The 19352-nt window shown below is 43.1% G+C and overlaps 1 protein-coding gene across 1 annotated transcript in view; it reads right to left on the reverse strand.

Moving 5' to 3' along the window:
• Positions 1-5921: 5921 nt before the first annotated feature.
• Positions 5922-19352, reverse strand: part of LOC117354599 — a 175559-nt gene continuing 162128 nt past the window's right edge. Inside the window, 2 exon segments of the mRNA XM_033932385.1 lie at positions 5922-8357; positions 8359-8591. Coding sequence (XP_033788276.1) covers positions 6528-8357; positions 8359-8591 — 2063 coding nt within the window. The 3' untranslated portion in view covers positions 5922-6527.

Here is a 19352-nt window from a genome sequence, read left to right on the forward strand (position 1 = left end):
ATTTTTTTCAAGACTTATACTAGCAGTCTGACTTGTTGCTCTCAGAAGATACGATTGCACATTTCCTTCATGAAGCCCTGTTGCCCTCTATTAGTGACTCTGAGGCACAAACACTGTCTAGAACAACCTATTTCTAGCACTGAAATTTTATTAATCATCAAGGACTTGCCTTTGGGCAAGGCACCTGGACTTGATAGATGCAAAATTAAATTTTATGAGACTTTTGGAAACTATCTGGCAAGGGTACATGACATAACAGCTAGCACCGTTTTACCACATTCTTGGCGGTTGGTGGGGTCTCCTTGATTTTGAAACCTGGGAAGGACCCCACGCGCTACTCTTCTTATCGACCCATATCACTTTTGGGGACAGAGTACAAACATTTTACCAAACTATTAGCTAATCGCCTACAAACTGTGCTTCCTCGCTTAGTACATAGTGATCAATCAGGATTTATTTTAGGCAGGCAAACCCAAGATAATATTAAGCGAATTTTACATTATATCCGAAGTGGGTGATTCCAAATAATCTGCTGTGCTACTTGCAGTAGATGCGGAAAAAGCTTTTGACAAGGTTGGCTTGTCCTCCTAGGTAAGTAGGTTGGTTCCAATCTCTTTATAATCGCCCTTTGGCTTGTCTCTTGGTTAATGGTAGTTATACATCTGAATTGTTTTGGGGGGCCGGACAAGGCTGTGTTTTCTCCCCTCTGCTGCTTGCTTTATCTATACAACTTTTGGCAAAGCGGGTGCACTCTCATTCCGAGATTTCTGGTATAAGGTATGGTGGTATCCAGCGCAAAATCATGCTATTTGCAGACGATATACTGCTCACACTCATCCAGCCCGAAACATCCTTGCAACATTTACTCTCTCTTCCTTAGCCATATGGGGACATATCAGGATTTAAGGTCAACATGCTTAGATCTGAAAATTTGAATTTAACACTATCCTCGAATGAAGTGATACAATTAAAACAGAATTACCCATTCACTTGGGTAAAGGAGACAATTTGTTACCTTGGGATTAATATCCCTAAAAGTATAGATCAGTTATATGACTGCAATTTTCTAGGGTGCCTCTGAGATCTTTTTTCACTTCTTGAGGAATGGGCTCTCTTTTGCAATCCAGGCAAGGGTGAATAGCCGCCATAAAGATGGTGATGCTACCGAAGCATCTCTATTTGTTTATGTCCCTCCCTAAAGATTTACCATGCTCCTTTTTTTCATGATTTAAATAGGAAAGCTTTTCATTACATTTGGTGGGAGAAAACCCCACCAAGAGTAAAGCGTCAAAATTGCATGTTCTGCTGGCTTGGATAAATAGGGTGCCTAAACCAGACATGGGCAACTCCTGTTCTTGAGGGCCAGAATCCAGTCGGGTTTTCAGGATTTCCCCAATGAATATGCATTGAAAGCAGTGCTTGCAAATAGATCTCATGCATATTCATTGGGGAAATCCTGAAAACCCGACTGGATTCCGGCCCTCGAGAACCAGAGTTGCCCATGTCTAGCCTAAACTCTGAGCACAAATGGAACAGTGCCTATTGCCCTCGGTGCCCCTGTTGGCCATCCCGGGACTGCCTTACAAACAGCTACATCCTATATAATAAAACCCTAGCTGTGCATGCGCACTCCTACCTGCGTATTCCATTTTCCCTGTTCTGTGAGATGTAGGTCCGTGGTGGCAGGAGTGCGCATGCGTGGGTCCCCAGCCTTACAGCACCTAACTACACTCGCCGGCAGGACTGGCTGTCAGCGCTGAACTCCCTGCTCTGGTAAAAGTAAGTTCTTAGCCTTGCCCCCCCTTCTCTTCCCTTCCCGCAGTCCTGACTCCAAACCTGCCGACTCCAGCAGCGTCTGCATCACTCTACACATGCTGCTTCGAAGCAGCGTGTGTAGAGTGATGCAGACACTGCTGGAGTCGGCAGGTTTGGAGTCGGGACCGCGGAAAGGGAAGGGGGGGCGGCGGCAAGGGACTACGAGAGCTGACCAGACTTCTAGCACCCGTTAATGTAACGGGCTAAAATACTAGTTCTTTAATAACTAGGGCCATTCTGCTCCTCCGATATCCTCTGAGGACCTGGTATTTGGTTCGCCGACAGTGGTTTCCTGAACGCCAATATTTTGGTCTCACAGCTATCTTAATATACTCCAGGACTGGCTGGTCTTTTTGTGTTGGGCAAAGGCCTCTTTATGTATATTAGGCCAACTCTGGAATGATCAAGGGATAACTGCGTGTGCTATTTTTCAAACGGAATATGGATTGCTTACTTCTGAATCCTTTTATTATACTCAACTCAAGAGATCAACATAGTAGATGACAGCGGATAAAGACCCAAATGGACCATCTAGTCTGCCCAACCTGATTCAATCTAAAAATTTGTTGGGCTTTTTTTCTTCTCCTCCTGATGTACAAAAAGGCCATAGAGGAACTTTCACTCCCCCTCTACACACCTAGAGCAGGCTTTACAAAAGCCTCCGCAGCACGGATCGATCTCTCTTTTGTATCGCGCGTTGTTGCAGCCTTCACACTGTGCATTAGCCCGGAAGGAGTTTTGGCTATGAATCACAAATTTTAATTATTTTATATAACGTTGTTCTTTCGTATGATACATAGGATATCTCGGACCCCTGAAGAAGGAGAGTTTCTCCGAAACACGGACCATGTTGGGTCCGTACTCCATGTAAATGAGAGCCATGTTTTTGGATTACAATATCGTATAGACTTTTAATAAACATTCCTTTACCTTGTACATTCCTCACTGCAGACCCGTTCTTTGTTTTTGCGCACTCACCCAACAACATATTATACAACCGGATGGGAGCAAGAAATGGGAGAGGTTATGCCCTCTAAAGCATGGAACTACAGTTTTAAAGCTTTATTGAAAACCTCTTAGCTAGTAATATGAATGAAAATGGGCATAGCATACTCTATAGATGGTATTATACACCTCAGCCCTTGAATAGAATTGATAGAACGGCCAGCTCTTTATATTGGAGGGATCTTAATGAGGTGGGCGATTTGTACCATATTTGGTAGACATGCATTAATATTGGGAGAATTATGCCTCAGCACCCTAAATATTGTATGTTGCACAAGAGGCCTTCACCTATTCCCAAACACAAACATATATTGGCACGTTACATGTTTGCAGCTGGTAAAACGCTGATAGCAGCTCACTGGATCACCTTCATTGATTCAATCATGACTATTTGTTAGATGATGAAACTTTCAGCCCTGAAGCATGGCCGACTACATCTTTTCCATAAGGTATGGGACATTTATTTGCAATGGAGAGAGACCTCACCATCATCCTCATTGTGAGTTAAGAATGGACATTTTATATTTTTATATATATTGGTTTAGTGCTGCTGTTTCAAGGTCTTTAAGAGGCCGGTCCACAATACCAAGACTATATTAGAGTGCAGAAAATGCCAGTTGATTAATAGCCTGTAAACTTATTCTGTGATGTTAAAGTAATACTACTATTTATCATTTCTATAGTGCTGAGAGGTGTACATTTAACATTCAATAAACGGTCTCTGCTCAGAAGAGCTTACAATCTAATTTGGACAGACATGATATTTTGGAGTTGGGGAGATTCTGGTCGAAGGAAATACTCAGGCATGGAAGCCGTGTAACAATCAAATTCATGTTTATTAGTGCCATTCATGTCTGGGGAGAGAAATGTACATTTTATCCTTCTTCCTTTCTCTGAAAAGAAGGGCTCTAAGCTTTAGAAGAAGAAAAGTTTTTTATTGAGTTTAAACAGCGTAAAATACAAAAGAATGCAATCATCAGGCAATAGTAGCAATATGAACCCCCAAACCCACCCACCCCCAATCCATAGTTTCATAGTGTATTTAAATTTTGATTAAACGCTTATCCAAAGGTACAAAGCGTTGTACATAATAATTTAAAACAGCTGGGGAACAAATGTTTTAGATAATAAACATGAACAAACATTACAACATACTAGTAACATGAAAACATTGGGGGGAAAAATAGGAAAGCTACAATTTAAAAAAAAGAATGCAAATAAGGAAAATACAATAGGGAAGGGAAATGATTTAATTCATGAGAAAATAGGTGTGTACGGAAGTAAGATCAGTTAAAAGCGTCTTTAAAAAGCAAGCATTTTAGGCTACTTTTACATTTCTGCAAGTTTTGTTCGGCTCTGAGGAACAGGGGGAGAGAATTCCAGATTAGTGGGGCAGTGACTGAAAAAACGAGAGTACGACGAGTACCAATTATCTTTACGGATGGAACGTTGAGGGAGTGTTGTGAGGCAGATCTTAAGATTCTGGGAGAGTCATACGGAATTAATAATCTATCTAGGAATGCAGGAATATTAGTCTGTTTAATGTTAAAAGTCAAAAGTGCAATTTTGTAGGTGATCCGCTGCACAACAGGCAACCAATGAGCTTTTTGTAATAAAGGGGTGACGTGATCAAATTTTCTGGAACCTGAAATAACTTTAATAGCAGTATTTTGTACGAGTTGAAGACGTTTTATGTCTTTTAGACACAGACCTTTATATAGTGAGTTGCAATAATCCATTTGAGATATAACAAGAGAATGAGTTAACACTGTAAAAGAATTTACATCAAGAAGAGGGACCAGGGATAAGCAATCCAAAGAGGAGAAAAAAAATAGAAAAATCATAGAGCTGAAAACCCAAAACTGTGGCTATACTCCCCCAAGGTATCATAGATTAAATTTGTTAAGCATCAGACTGCAAGACTTGGAGGGGAGTGCATGGACCGAGTTTCTTTCTTTTAAAAGTGAGACAGGCATCTCTAGCTTCCCAAGTCAATAAGCAATGGACCATGTTTCTCCACTGCCAATAAAATGGAGACTGATCTTGCACCCCCATGAGTAATATACCATTCCATACCTTTTGGAGAAAAAGACGACACTCCTTGAAATTAGCTCCTCCCACTCGAAAGCCCCCGGAGAAGGACATCTTTAGGAGTAGGGATTAACCTTCTCCCTACCAAGGAACCCATATAATGGAAGAGTTGGCCCCAAAAAGTGCACTTCTGAACAAAACTACATAGCATGTGTAAAAATGTTAATTGATGTGCTACATTTGGTACAGTTGAGATTGAGATATATATGCCCTAAGTATATGATAGTCACATTCTCTGTAATGTGTTATGTATCAGATGTGATATCCTCCGCAGACTACCACGTTCAATTCAGATGTCCAAATAGCTGCTATCTGACTATAATCATGTTTTGGGTGAAGGAGTAGTCCCAGTCTGAGGGCAGCAGCGTCGATGTTATTATGAATGCTATGTTTAAAGAGCAATGGTGCCTCAGCAAGTCCTTGGTACAATAGCGTACCAATCACTGGGTAAAACACCCGGAGTGTGCGTGAAATCAGGAAGGGCTCTAAACTTTAAACAACAAAACTGGTCACTCTTTCTAGACTGAAACAGCCCGCAAACGAGCATTTCATATCTAGATTATGGCACATCCACCCCTTCTCCCCCCTCCATTAGATCACTAGACAGACTATGGAACTTCAGGAAGGCCGTGAAAACCTTTCTCTTTACTAGCACAGCGCCTCAGTACCTCCACTACCTGACTGATGAGACTCAAATGCAACTCCTAATATAACTTACTGGGCTTCCTACTGTAACTCAAATGCCATTCCCAGGGCAACTTAAATAGCTACCTAACTTAATGGACACTCCTAGTACAACTTAAGTGTGCTACCCACGCAGATGCTATACTATCAGCCATGTTTAAGCCTGTAACGTAGAAGCTGTACTATTCAGAACCAATGCTAGGAAGTTCTTCTTCACCCAAAGGGTGGTGGATACCTGGAATGCGCTTCCAGAGGGTGTGATAGAACAGAGTATGGTTTGGGGGTTCAAGAAAGGTTTAGATAATTTCCTGAAGGAAAAGGGGATAGAAGGGTATAGATAGAGGATTACTATAAAGGTCCTGGACCTGATGGGCCGCCGCGCGAGCGGACTGCTGGGCGTAATGGACCTCTGGTCTGACCCAGCAGAGGCACTCTTATGTTCTTATGTCTGTAGTGGAAATGCTGCATTATCAACTATGCTATGTCCGTAAAGACTGTATTATCACTTATGTTCTATCTATATTGTGAATGTACTCTTGTAACCCGTTCTAGGCTCCTTTTGGGAAGACAGGCTAAATAAATAAATAAGTAAACCTTTATACCTAATATGACATCATTGTAATAGTTAACGTGATGTCAATATCATTTTTAGGCTAGTCTCAGTTAGGTCACTGGTCTTTGACCTAAGGGCTTCTGTGGGAGTGGATTGCTGGGCACGATGGACCACTGCTCTGACCCAGGAGCGGCAATTCTTATGTTCTTATTTTCTGTCAGCAATTTCTCAGTAGTTCCTGCCACCATTCCTAGATGTTCATATACACAATCTTCCTGTATCTCCTGCATGAATCTTCTTGTGTATCTTTAAATGTGATCTCCTTTGTTAAAGCTGACTCCACATACAATCTTTTACCACATTCTGGACATGAACATGGTTACTCTTGGGGGAAATTATTCCCCATATGAATCCTCTCGTGCAGTTTTAAATGTGATTGCAGATTTTTACCACATTCTGGTCAGGAATATGGTTTCTCTCCAGTATGAATCCTCTTGTGTAGTGTTAAATGTGAGTGTTGATTAAAGCTTTTCCCACATTCTGGACAGGCATATGGTTTTTCTCCAGTATGAATCCTCTTGTGCATTTTTAAACCTGAAGGATCACTATATCTTTTCCCACATTCTGTACAGGTATATGGTTTTTCTCCAGTATGAATTCTCTTGTGTACTTTTAAACATAATTGCCGATTAAAACTTTTCCCACATTCGGGACAGGTATATGGTTTCTCTCCAGTATGAATCCTCTTGTGCCGCTTTAAGTCTGCTAGCCGATTAAAGCTTTTACTACATTCTGGACAGGTATATGGTTTCTCTCCAGTATGAATCCTCTTGTGGAGCTTTAAATGTGATTGCCGATTAAAGTTTTTCCCACATTCTGGGCAGGTATATGGTTTCTCTCCAGTATGAATCCTCTTGTGTAGCGTTAAATTTGATTGCCAAGTAAATCTTTTACCACATTCTGAACAGGTATATGGTTTCTCTCCAGTATGAATCCTCTTGTGCTTTTTGAAATCCGAGGAATCACGATATCTTTTCCCACATTCTGGACAGGTAAATGGTTTCTCTCCAGTATGAATCCTCTTGTGTAGTGTTAAATGTGAGTGTTGATTAAAGCTTTTCCCACATTCTGGACAGGCATATGGTTTTTCTCCAGTATGAATCCTCTTGTGCATTTTTAAACCTGAAGGATCACTATATCTTTTCCCACATTCTGTACAGGTATATGGTTTTTCTCCAGTATGAATTCTCTTGTGTACTTTTAAACATAATTGCCGATTAAAACTTTTCCCACATTCGGGACAGGTATATGGTTTCTCTCCAGTATGAATCCTCTTGTGCCGCTTTAAGTCTTCTAGCCGATTAAAGCTTTTACTACATTCTGGACAGGTATATGGTTTCTCTCCAGTATGAATCCTCTTGTGGAGTGTTAAATGAGATTGCCGAGTAAAGTTTTTCCCACATTCTGGGCAGGTATATGGTTTCTCTCCAGTATGAATCCTCTTGTGTAGCGTTAAATTTGATTGCTGAGTAAATCTTTTACCACATTCTGGACAGGCATATGGTTTCTCTCCAGTATGAATCCTCTTGTGTAGTGTTAAATGTGATTGCTGAATAAAGCTTTTATCACATTCTGGACAGGTATATGGTTTCTCTCCAGTATGAATCCTCTGGTGCAGCTCTAACTTTGATTGCTGATTAAATCTTTTACTACATTCTGGACAGGCATATGGCTTCTCTCCGGTATGAATCTTCTTGTGCATTGTTAAATGTGAGTGTTGATTAAACCGTTTACCACATTCTGGACAAGTATATGGTTTCTCTCCAGTATGAATCCTTGTGTGTACTTTTAAACATAATTGCCGAATAAAACTTTTCCCACATTCTGGACAAATATATGGTTTCTCTCCAGTATGAACCCTCTTGTGCGTTTTGAAAGCTGAGGACTGACGATATCTTTTCCCACATTCTTGACAGGTATACGGTTTCTCTCCAGTATGAATCCTCTTGTGTAGTTTTAAATGTGGTAGCTGAGTAAAGTTTTTCCTACATACTGAACAGGTATATGGTTTCTCTCCAGTATGAATTCTATTGTGCAGTTTTAATTTTGTTTGCTGATTAAAGCTTTTCCCACATTCTGGACAGGTATACGGTTTCTCTCCAGTATGAATCTTTTTGTGTATTGTTAAATGTGCTTGCTGAATAAAGCTTTTCCCCACATTCTGGACAAGTATACGGTTTCTCTCCAGTATGAATCCTCTTGTGTAGTGTTAAATGTGATTGCTGATTAAAGCTTTTACCACATTCTGGACAGGTATACGGCTTCTCTCCAGTATGAATCCTCTTGTGTGTTCTTAATTTTGATTGCTGATGAAAACATTTGTCACATTCTGGACATGTAAATGGCCTCTCATTTTCATGGATCCTCTGAAGAGATTTTATACCTGTTTGAAGATAAAAAGTTTTATCATAATATAAACATGTAGAATGTTTCCCATTTAGATTATTTTGTGTATTTTTAGATATGATAAAAAGGAAACGTATCACAGTCTTTATAATGAGTTTTATTCTTGTTTATATAAAGAGATTATGTACTTACCCTGGTAAGCTATTTTCCAGTAGATAGGTGAGACATTCTAAACAAGTAGGTAGTGTCCCCATGGCCGTGTACTTCACTGATCTCCTTAGCTCCACCTACAATTAGTACCCAAGCACCAAGGGCCACCAAACCAACGTGAAGTAGAGATACCTAGAACAATCAAGGTCCAAAATAACTGTTCTGCTCAAAGTAGTAACTTCACAATATCAGCTGCAAACAGCCAGCAAAAATCTCAAGGGAGTTTAGAAACTATTCCCACAGAAAAATGGAACATACGTACATTGTCATACAGTATACTCCCCAGCTTCCAAGAGCTGTCTGGCATCCAATTTACAACTTGGAGACGCATAAAATAAACTGAGACAGCAGTTAGGTGCAGGAAGGACAGGGCGGGAGTCTAGAATGTCTCACCTATCTACTGGAAGAGAGCTTACCAGGGTAAGTACATAGTCTCCTTTTCCAGTGCAATATGTGAGACATTCTAGGCAACTGGGAAATAAAAAAGCAGCCCCCAAAAAGCTAGGGCAGACTTACTGCGCCAATCTTCAAGACTAAGGACCCAAAGGCAGAGTTCTGTCTTGCCACCATAACCACTTTGTAAAACTTGGCAAACGTGTAGAGAGGACCACGTTGTTGCCATGCAAATCTCCTCAGGGGAGACAGCTCTAGTTTTGGCCCACAAAGAAGTCATACATTTATAAGAATGTGCTTCGACAAAAACAGGACACTTTCCCAGAAAAAATGTAGGCTGACAAAAGGGCCTCATAGATCCATCCGGAAATCATGGCCTTAGAAGTGGGAGCGCTTGACAGAATGAGTCAGCATAAACAAATGGTCAGAAAGACAAAACCCACTGGTGACTACCAGACAATAAAGAAGCACTCCGTGCATAACTAGGTTCCTCAAAACAGAAGCCTGTGTTTTTGAACTAGCTGAGCCCAGAGAGCAGGGCAGGCAGTAGCAGAGAGTCGGGAGGCAGGAGAGAGGCAGGAGGCAAGAGGGGAAAAGAGTTGGAGGAGGCAGGAGAGAGTGAGGGGCAATGGCAAGAGGTAGCTCCGCCCACTCTTGACATCAGCGAAGCACCGATTCGGAAACGAAAATTAGGATAGAAACATAGAAAGATGACGGCAGATAAGGGCTACAGCCCATCAAGTCTGCCCATACCATTGACCCCCTTTTAAGTCTACTGGCCCCCTTAACTCTACTGACCTGCTCTATTAAGTCTATATCTTAGCGACCCTATTCATTGGTATGACTCTCGCAGTGATCCCACATAGGTATCCCATTTATTCTTGAAGTCTGGGATACTGCGGGCCTCGATCACCTGTATTGGAAGCTTGTTCCAATGCTCTATCACTCGTTCCGTGAAGAAGTACTTCCTGATGTCTCCACGAAACTTCCCTCCCCTGAGTTTGAGCGGATGTCCTCTTGTGTTCGAGGGTCCTTTGAGAAGAAAGATATCATCTTCCACCTCGACCCGTCCCGTGATGTACTTAAATGTCTCAATCATGTCTCCCCTCTCCCTACGCTCCTTGAGAGTATAGAGCTGCAATTTGTTCAGTCTTTCTTCGTACAAGAGACCCTTTAGCCCCGAGACCATCCTGGTGGCCATCCGCTGAACCGACTCAATTCTGAGCACATCTTTACGGTAATGTGGCCTCCAAAATTGCACACAGTATTCTAGATCACAGTTCTTCAACCGCCGGTCCGCGGACCGGTGCCGGTCCACAGAAAATTCCTGCCGGTCCGCACAGGGCCAGCAAGATGGACGCTGTTAAATTTCCTGCCCCGGTGGTGTTCGCGGAAATCTTCTGTTCCTTCCAGCCTCGGGCGATCAAGACAGGCTGCTGACATCAGGCATTCACTCTGTGAGTCTCGCCTATGCGGAAACAGGAAGTTGAAACAAAATAGGCGGGACTCAGAGAGGGAATGCCCGACGTCGGCAGCCTGTCTTGATCGCTGTCCCTGCCGAGTCGCCGAAGAGGGCCCCGGGGAAGGTGCAGGTAGAAGGGAGATGGTCAGCGTGCGCGGGGGGGTCAGCGTGTGGATTGGGGCCATCAGCAGCGTCTGTGCTGAGAGTCTGCTCACGTGCAGGATGCGGCAGGTAGAATGCCTCCGGCTCGTCTTGGGCGGCAGGGCCTGCAGTGCAAAGCTGTTTTTGCCGGCTTGGGGGGGTCGCGAATGTGCAGGGCACAACAGGAGTAAGATCATAGGGAGCCTTCAACAGTGGCTGTCTCCTTTCCTAGCAGCTCTGTACTTACCAGGGCAGTGATTCACTTTGGCAACTTCCCCTTTCCTCAGAGGCTGCAACGGACCCAAGGCTGCCTAAGGAAATCACTGCTGCAGGCAAGTACTGAGAGCTGCTGGAAGGAGAGGAAGCTACTGTTGGAGGCTGGGAAGCTGCTGGTAAAGGGAGAGCTGCTACTGCACCTGGAGGGAGGTAGAAAGAGAGATGCTGCTGGGAGGGGAAGAGGGAAAGGGATGGGAAGAGAGCTACTGTTGGATAGGGGGAAGGAGGGAAGGGAGAAGGAAAAAAGGAAGGAAACAGCTGGCAGGGAGATTAGAGGAGGGAAAGGGGAGAGAAAGGAATGAGAAAGTAGAGAGAGATTGATGCTGGAAAGGGGGTCAGCAGAGAAATGAGAGGGATAAAGATGCTAGATCTGGTGTAGGAGAGATAAAAATGAAGAAAGCAGTGAAGCTGGAATGAATGATGTAAAAAGGAGAGAGGAGACACAGGCTGGATGGAAAGGGGAGAGGGGCATAGAAAGAAATCAGATATATATGGAAGGGGGAGAGGCCATACAGTGGATGGAAAGGGCAGACGCTGGAAGGAAGAGTGGAAAGAAGATGAAAGCAGAGACCACAAAAGGTAGAAAAAAATCATTTATTTCTATTTTATCATTACAATATATCAGATTTGAAATATATATCCTGCTAGAGACATAACTGGGGACTGCAAAGCCTAACACTATTCCTATCATGTGTGACTGCAGTATTCTGTTAGCATGATATTTCTGTGTAGCATTCTGTAATAATTTGGCTTGTTCAGTTTTCTTGATAGTAGAGGGGATATATGTGAAGGGGAGGGGAGACAGGGGTTTTGTTGGTCCTTGCTCTGAATATTTATTGTATTTATTTAATGACAATTGTACAGAATATTATTTCTTTTATACTTTAATAAAATACGTTCAATATAAAATCATAACTGAGGCTTGTGCAGATGGGATCAGATGGTTTGTGGGGACCGAGCTTGCAGAGACGGGGCGAAAATGTGTTTTTTTAAATTTCGGTCTTAGTAGTTTGCCGGTCCACAAAATAATTCTTTTATTTCTGCCGGTCCACGGGTGTAAAAAGGTTGAAGAACACTGTTCTAGATGAGGTCTCACCATGGCTCTGTATAATGGCATCATGACCTCAGGCTTCCTGTTGACAAAACTTCTCTTGATACAACCCATCATCTGCCGTGCCTTAGATGAAGCCTTCTCCACTTGAGTAGCAGTCTTCATGTCTGCACTGATGATCACTCCCAAGTCTCGTTCTGCCGTAGTCTTGGTTAAAGTTTCTCCATTCAAGGTGTAAGTTCTGCATGGATTTCCATTTCCGAGATGCATGACCTTACATTTCTTGGCGTTGAAGCCCAGCTGCCAGACAGAGGACCAACTTTCTAAAGTACGGAGGTCATGTTCCATAGTATCTTGCAGATTGTAGCCGTTTATGATATTGCATAGTTTGGCATCATCAGCGAATAAGGTTACCTTACCTTGAAGCCCTTGAGTCAAATCCCTAATGAATATGTTGAAGAGGAGTGGACCCAGGACTGAGCCCTGCGGCACTCCGCTGGTCACTTCCGACGTTTTGGAGAGGGTACCGTTAACCATCACCCTCTGAAGTCTGCCACTTAGCCAATCTTTAACCCATGCAGTTAGTGTTACTCCTAACCCCATCGATTCCATCTTGTTCAGCAGTCTGCGGTGTGGGACGCTGTCAAAAGCCTTGCTGAAGTCAAGGTATACGATGTCTAAGGACTCTCCCGAGTCCAGCCTTCTTGTTACCCAGTCAAAGAAGCTGATAAGATTGGACTGGCAGGACCTACCCTTGGTGAATCCATGTTGACTGGGGTCCCGGAGATTCCCCTCTTTCAAGACCGTATCTAATTTATGCTTAATTAGTGTTTCCATGAGTTTACACACTATTGAAGTGAGACTCACCGGTCTATAGTTCGCAGCCTCAGCCTTGCAACCCTTTTTATGCAGAGGAACGACATTGGCTGTTTTCCAGTCCAACGGAACTTTCCCCGTGCTTAGTGAGAGATTGAAGAGCACGGCCAACGGTTCCACCAGAACATCTCTCAATTCTCTAAGCACTCTTGGGTATAAATTGTCCAGTCCCATGGCCTTGTTCTACTTGAGCCTTGTCAGTTCGCTGTAGACATCTTCAGGTGTGAACTCAAAATTCTGAAACGGGTCTTCTGCAATTTGTTTTGCCATCAACTGTGGTCCGTGTCCCGGTGCCTCACAGGTGAAGACTGAGCAGAAATATTCATTTAGTATTTCGGCTTTTTCAGAATCTGCCACTGCGTAGTTTCCGTCCGGTCTTCTAAAGCGTACTATGCCGTCTGTGTTCCTTTTCCTATCACTAATATACCTGAAGAAAGATTTGTCCCCTTTTTTAATGTTTTTTCCCAAAGTTTCTTCCACTCGAAATTTGGACTCCCTAACTGCTGTTTTGACCGCTGCAGACCAGTTTCCTTATGGGCCAAAATTCCAGGGACCAAAGGAATGGAAACAAAGATCGGCATCTACTACCAACCCCCAGGGTAGTCCGAAGAAATTGATGGAGAAATGACGGATGAGATTAAACGCAAATGCAAGGGAGGCAACATGGTTATTATGGGTGACTTCAATTATCCAGGGATAGACTGGAACCTAGGCACCTCCGGCTGAGATAGGGAGGCCAAGTTCCTAGATGCTGTAGGCGATTGCTTCCTGGAACAACTTGTCAAGGAAAATACAAGAGGAAATGCAATTCTGGACTTAATTCTAAATGGACTACAAGGACCGGCGCAAGGTGTAGAAGTCGAAGGGACACGAGGAAGCAGTGATCACAATATGATCCCCTTCAACCTGGACAGAGGGGCAAAACATCGATTCAAAACGACCGCCAAGGAACTGAACTTCCGAAAAGGGAATTACGAATGGATGAGACTCATGTTGGGGAAGAAGATTAAGAAAAGGATAAGCACTGTAAAAACACTAGAGCAAGCATCGTCCCTTTATAAGGACACGGTCAACGAGGCACAAAATCTATACATATCGCATATCACCAAGGGATCCAAGAGGAAAAAGGACAGGGAACTGTCATGGCCCACTGTAGCAGTAAAGCAAGCGATCAGAGACAAGAAGACCTCGTTTAAGGAACGGAAAAGGTAAAAAAACGGACGAAAACTGGTAAAAGCACATACAACATCAAAGCAGGTGCCACAAGATGTTAAGAAGGGCCAAAAAAGACTATGAGGAAAAAATAGCAAAGGAGGCGAAAAACTTCAAGCCGTTCTTTCGATATGTTAAGGGGAAATAACTGGTGAAGGGAGCAGTGGGGCCATTGGATGACCATGCAATAAAGGGAGCGCTAATGGAGGACAAAGCCATTGCCGACAAACTGAACACATTTTTTGCGTCTGTCTTTACCGACGAGGATATACGCAACATACCGGAAGCCGACAGGCTATATGCAGGAAACGAGGATGGGAAACTGACAGGGATAAGAACATAAGAATTGCCGCTGCTGGGTCAGACCAGTGTCCATCTTGCTCACACGGCGGCCCGCAGGTCAAAGACCAGTGCTATAAAATGAGTCCAGCCTCACCTGTGTACATCCCAGTTTAGCAGGAACTTGTCCAGCTTAGTCTTGAAACTCTAGAGGGTGTTTTCCCCTACAACAGACTCCGGAAGAGTGTTCCAGCTCTCCACTACTCTCTGCGTGAAGAAGAACTTCCTTACGTTTGTACGGAATCTATCCCCTTTCAACTTTAGAGAGTGCCCTCTCATTCTCCCTACCTTGGAGAGGGTGAACAGTCTGTCTTTCTCTACTAAGTCTATTCCCTTCAGTATTTTGAATGTTTTGATCATGTCTCCTCTCAGTCTCCTCTTTTCAAGGGAGAAGAGGCCCAGTTTCTCTAATCTCTCACTGTACAGCAACTCCTCCAGCCCCTTTACCATTTTAGTTGCTCTTCTCTGGACCCTTTTGAGTAGTACCATGTCCTTCTTCATGTACGGCAACCAGTGATGGACGCAAGATTCCAGGTGAGGGCGTACCATGGCCTGTTACAGTGGCATGATAACATTCTCCGATCTGTTCATGATCCCCTTCTTAATCATTCCTATCATTCTGTTCGCCCTTTTCGCCACCACCGCACATTGCGCGGACGGCTTCATCGACTTGTCGATCAGAATTCCCAAGCTCTTTCCTGGGAGGTCTCTCCAAGTACCACCCTGGACATCCTGTATTCAAGCATGAGATTTTTGTTACCGACATGCACCACTTTGCACTTATCCACATTGAACCTCATTTGCCACGTCGCTGCCCATTTCTCGAGCTTGATTATGTCACTTTGTAGATCTTCGCAATCCCCCTGTGTCTTTACTATTCTGAATAACTTCGTATCATCCGCAAACTTAATCACCTCACTTGTCGTACCTATGTCCAGATCATTTATAAAGATGTTAAAGAGCACGGGTCCAAGCACCGAGCCCTGCGGCACCCCGCTAGTGATACTCTTCCAGTCCGAATATTGTCCATTTACCCTCACTCTGTTTCCTATGCTCCAGCCAGTTTTTAATCCACGTGTGTATTTCACCCTCATTCCATGGCTCTCATTTTTCCGAAGTAGTCGTTCATGCGGAACCTTGTCGAACGCCTTCTGAAAATCCAGCTATACAATGTCGACCAGGTCGCCCTTGTCTAACTGCCTGTTTACTCCCTCAAAGAAGTGCAGCAAGTTCATCAAGCAAGATCTGCCTTTGCTGAAACCGTACTGGCTGGTCCTAAGCAAGGGACATCGACGCCTCTTTGAAAGCTTCGGTTTGAACATAATAACACATGCAAAATGACACCAGCGCAAGGTTTTCAAAATGATAATTAAGATTTATTGAATTATTGTTTCTATTTTTCCATTATGAGATCAAAAGACATAATTGCTTAACAGTTGCGCTAATGGGAGATCATTATAGATGCCAAATGCTGGCCTTCTAATAACGGTCTCGTCTTCATATCTCATTTCATTCTATTATATAACTTTTGGCTCAGTGACATCATCAAGTTTGACAACCAATAACATTTCACCAAAGAGGTGGTCCTAAAAGTTGGACAAAAATTCTTCCACATTTAAAAGTTAGACAATTTTAGTAAATTACTTTTAATTTTTGAATTAACATTATAACATATTCAAGAGAATCTACAATTATTAACATGGTGCTGAGAAATTCTCAGCCTTTCCATGCTGACAAGTTCTTAGCCTTAAAGGAAAAAACTCTCGGGCTGCCTGAGCTGACAGTCTCGCACACAAAGAGCAAGAGTTTCTGACTTAATTACTTCCAGATGCTGTTTTAGGATTTCTTTAGGTTGCAAAGATATATAAATATGTTTTTTCAAAATTCATCCTTTTGTTTAAATACACAGTCATACATAAATCACTCCAATCACACAAATCACTCCAGGGGCCCCATTCATTCATAACTCAGTCATTCATACTTAATGCATTTTATCTCTTAGTTTAGGACACGTTATTTTCCCGGCCAATCTAAAGCAAGCACATGTGGTATTAATTAACACCACGCTGCTGGTAACAAAGACCTGGACACACAAAATGGATTCCAGGAACCCAAAATGGATTCCTCCACATGTGAAGGTATAGCAGACACAGAGAACTCAAAATGGATTCCATGTAATCATGATTTTCACCATGATTTGGCTCAACAGCAAAGTACATAAACAGATATTATTATGCTTTCCCTTATATTAATCTGTGGTGTGTTTTTTTCTGGCCTTAGCTACATATTATTCAGATTTTTATTCAGCCGTTTTTCCGTATGCTTCTATTTGGGCGTGGTCCTTAACTGACACCGATGTTTGTCTAACTAGAATTACCCAGAATCATACGAAAAACTCCACAAAAAATACTGCACTTATCATGTTCTGACATCCATTCCATTACCGTCCCATACACATCACCCCCTGCTGGCCACGAGCCACTACTCCTCAGTCCTCATTAAGCCGTGTCCATCAAAGTGATCAATGATGCGGTCAGTCTAGAAGAGTTATGCAGGCAGATTGATAGGCTTAAAAACGATAAATCCCTGGGACCGGGTGATCAGGGAACTGAAAGGGGCTATAGCTGAACTGTTTCAACTAATAGCCAATCTGTCAATCAAATCGGGAAGGATTCTGGAAGACTGGAAAGTGGCGAATGTCACGCCGATCTTCAAGAAAGGCTCGAGGAGAGATCTGGGAAACTACAGACCGGTGAGTCTGACCTCAGTACCGGGAAATATGGTAGAGGCGCTGATAAAGGACCGCATCATTGATCACCTTGATGGACACGAGCTGATGAGGACCAGCCAGCACGGCTTCATCAAGGGAAGATCTTGCTTGATGAACTTGCTGCACTTTTTCGAGGGAGTAAGCAGGCAGATAGACAAGGGCAAGCTGGTCGACATTGTATATCTGGATTTACAATGCTCAAGCATAGGTAGGTCAGGATGGATGCATCAGATCCACATACCATGGCCTGCGAGGCTAGTCTGGAGTATGACACTGCCTGGTTGGACTGTGATCCGCCAAAAGACTGGGCCTAGCACGGGACAGGGAGGAAAGACATACAGGAGGATTTCCTGAGGCCATGGCTGCACCAGAGCATCAAAACCCTCGCTTCCAAGCATCGACTGAAGAAGCGATCTGCTTTCATGTTCTTTGCGGTGGCCAGAAGGTCAAAGCGGGGCCGATCCCAGTGCCGCACAATGGCTTGGAACGCTGTCGAGGCCAGCACCTAGTCACCCTGATCTAAGGGCTGTCTGCTGAGGAAGTCGGCCAGAACAATGTCGACTCCTGCCACATGCACTGCTGAGAGCACCTGGAGGTGGTGTTCTGCCCAGATAAAGAGAAGACGGGCCTCTGGAGCCAGAGAGTTGCTCCTGGCACCTCCCTGGCCATTGACATAGTCTACTGCCGTTGAATTATGGAGAAGATTCTGACCACGGGCCCTCCAGAGTCTTCTGCAAGAGGGTCATTCCATGTCAAGTGATCAGATTCTTGGAAAGTGCCCTGCATGACCATCAGGGATTTCGCATTTATTACTCAATTATTGTGGGAGCTAAGTAATGTCAAACTTTTACTTTTTTTGGAGCACTAATTTTTTCGGCCAAGTTTACTGTAATTCAGCCATTCACTCAGTGCTCGACAAAAATTATTATTGGTAGCACTGATAGAGCTCCAAAAGTTGTGCAGGGTAGCTAAGTTTCAGTTTTTTTGGAAACATAGCTCGTGAGATATTGTGTCTCAAAGTTGTCAGAATGTCACTGTCGTACTGTATGTCATTGCAGTATGGGGTCAAACAAATGGCTATATCTCCACGAATATTCCACAGGCGAAACTAAAACTTTACCAAAGTTTGTTTGAGACATGGTGGACTCTGCATATGAAGTTTCATCAAAATCCGTGATGGTCATGCAGGGAGCCCTTGATCACTTGACATGGAATAACCCAAGAGTACTTTAACTTGCTTTTACTTTAGCTACTGATATTGAAGAACTAAGGCCAGTACTGGGCAGACTTGCAAGGTCTGTGTCTGTATATGTCCTTTTGGTTGAGAATGGGCTGGGGAGAGCTTCAGCGGCTGGGAGGGTGTAGATGGGCTGGAGTGAGCTTTACGGAGACTTCAGCAGTTGGAACCCAAGCATAGTACTGGGTAGAGCTTTGGATTCTTGCCCAAGAAGAAAAAAATTTAAATTGAATCAGGTTGGGCAGACTGGATGGACCATTCGGGTCTTTATCTGCCGTCATCTACTATGTTATGTTACTATGAGAGAGTGTTTTACCTGTTATGTTTTCTAGGATTGCTGCTTTCCTTTCAAGACCCAATTGCTAATAGCGATCACATGACCGCTGATTTGAGTAAGCACTTCCGTTGCTACTACAATATAACCATTCATCATAGCAGCGTCCATGCTGAGGCAGTTATGCTCCTTGGGGCAAGCTCTTTGTCAACTAAACTCACACTTTTTAAAATCTCACTTTGATTCTTCCAGTTTACATTTTAAAGGTACGTGGAAGGATATTTCAATTTTTGTATTTTTATTTCTGGTGCTATTTACGATATCATCACCAGTCTTTTTTGTACTTTTTACAGATTCCATGGCTAGTTTGAATTCTTTCCACCATATTCCTAAGATTATTGGCCATAGACATCTAGCATCATTTCATTTAGCATCAGGTATTTCATTTTCAAATTTGATTACTCTTGATTGCCGTCCTCAATCTCTAAATTCATCATCCCTGGTATTTATTTAGATTTCTATCCCATTCTCCTGTGAGCTCAGAACGGGTTACAAAA

This window comes from Geotrypetes seraphini, chromosome 2 (genome assembly GCF_902459505.1).
Source record: "Geotrypetes seraphini chromosome 2, aGeoSer1.1, whole genome shotgun sequence".
Taxonomy (NCBI): Eukaryota; Metazoa; Chordata; class Amphibia; order Gymnophiona; family Dermophiidae; genus Geotrypetes; species Geotrypetes seraphini.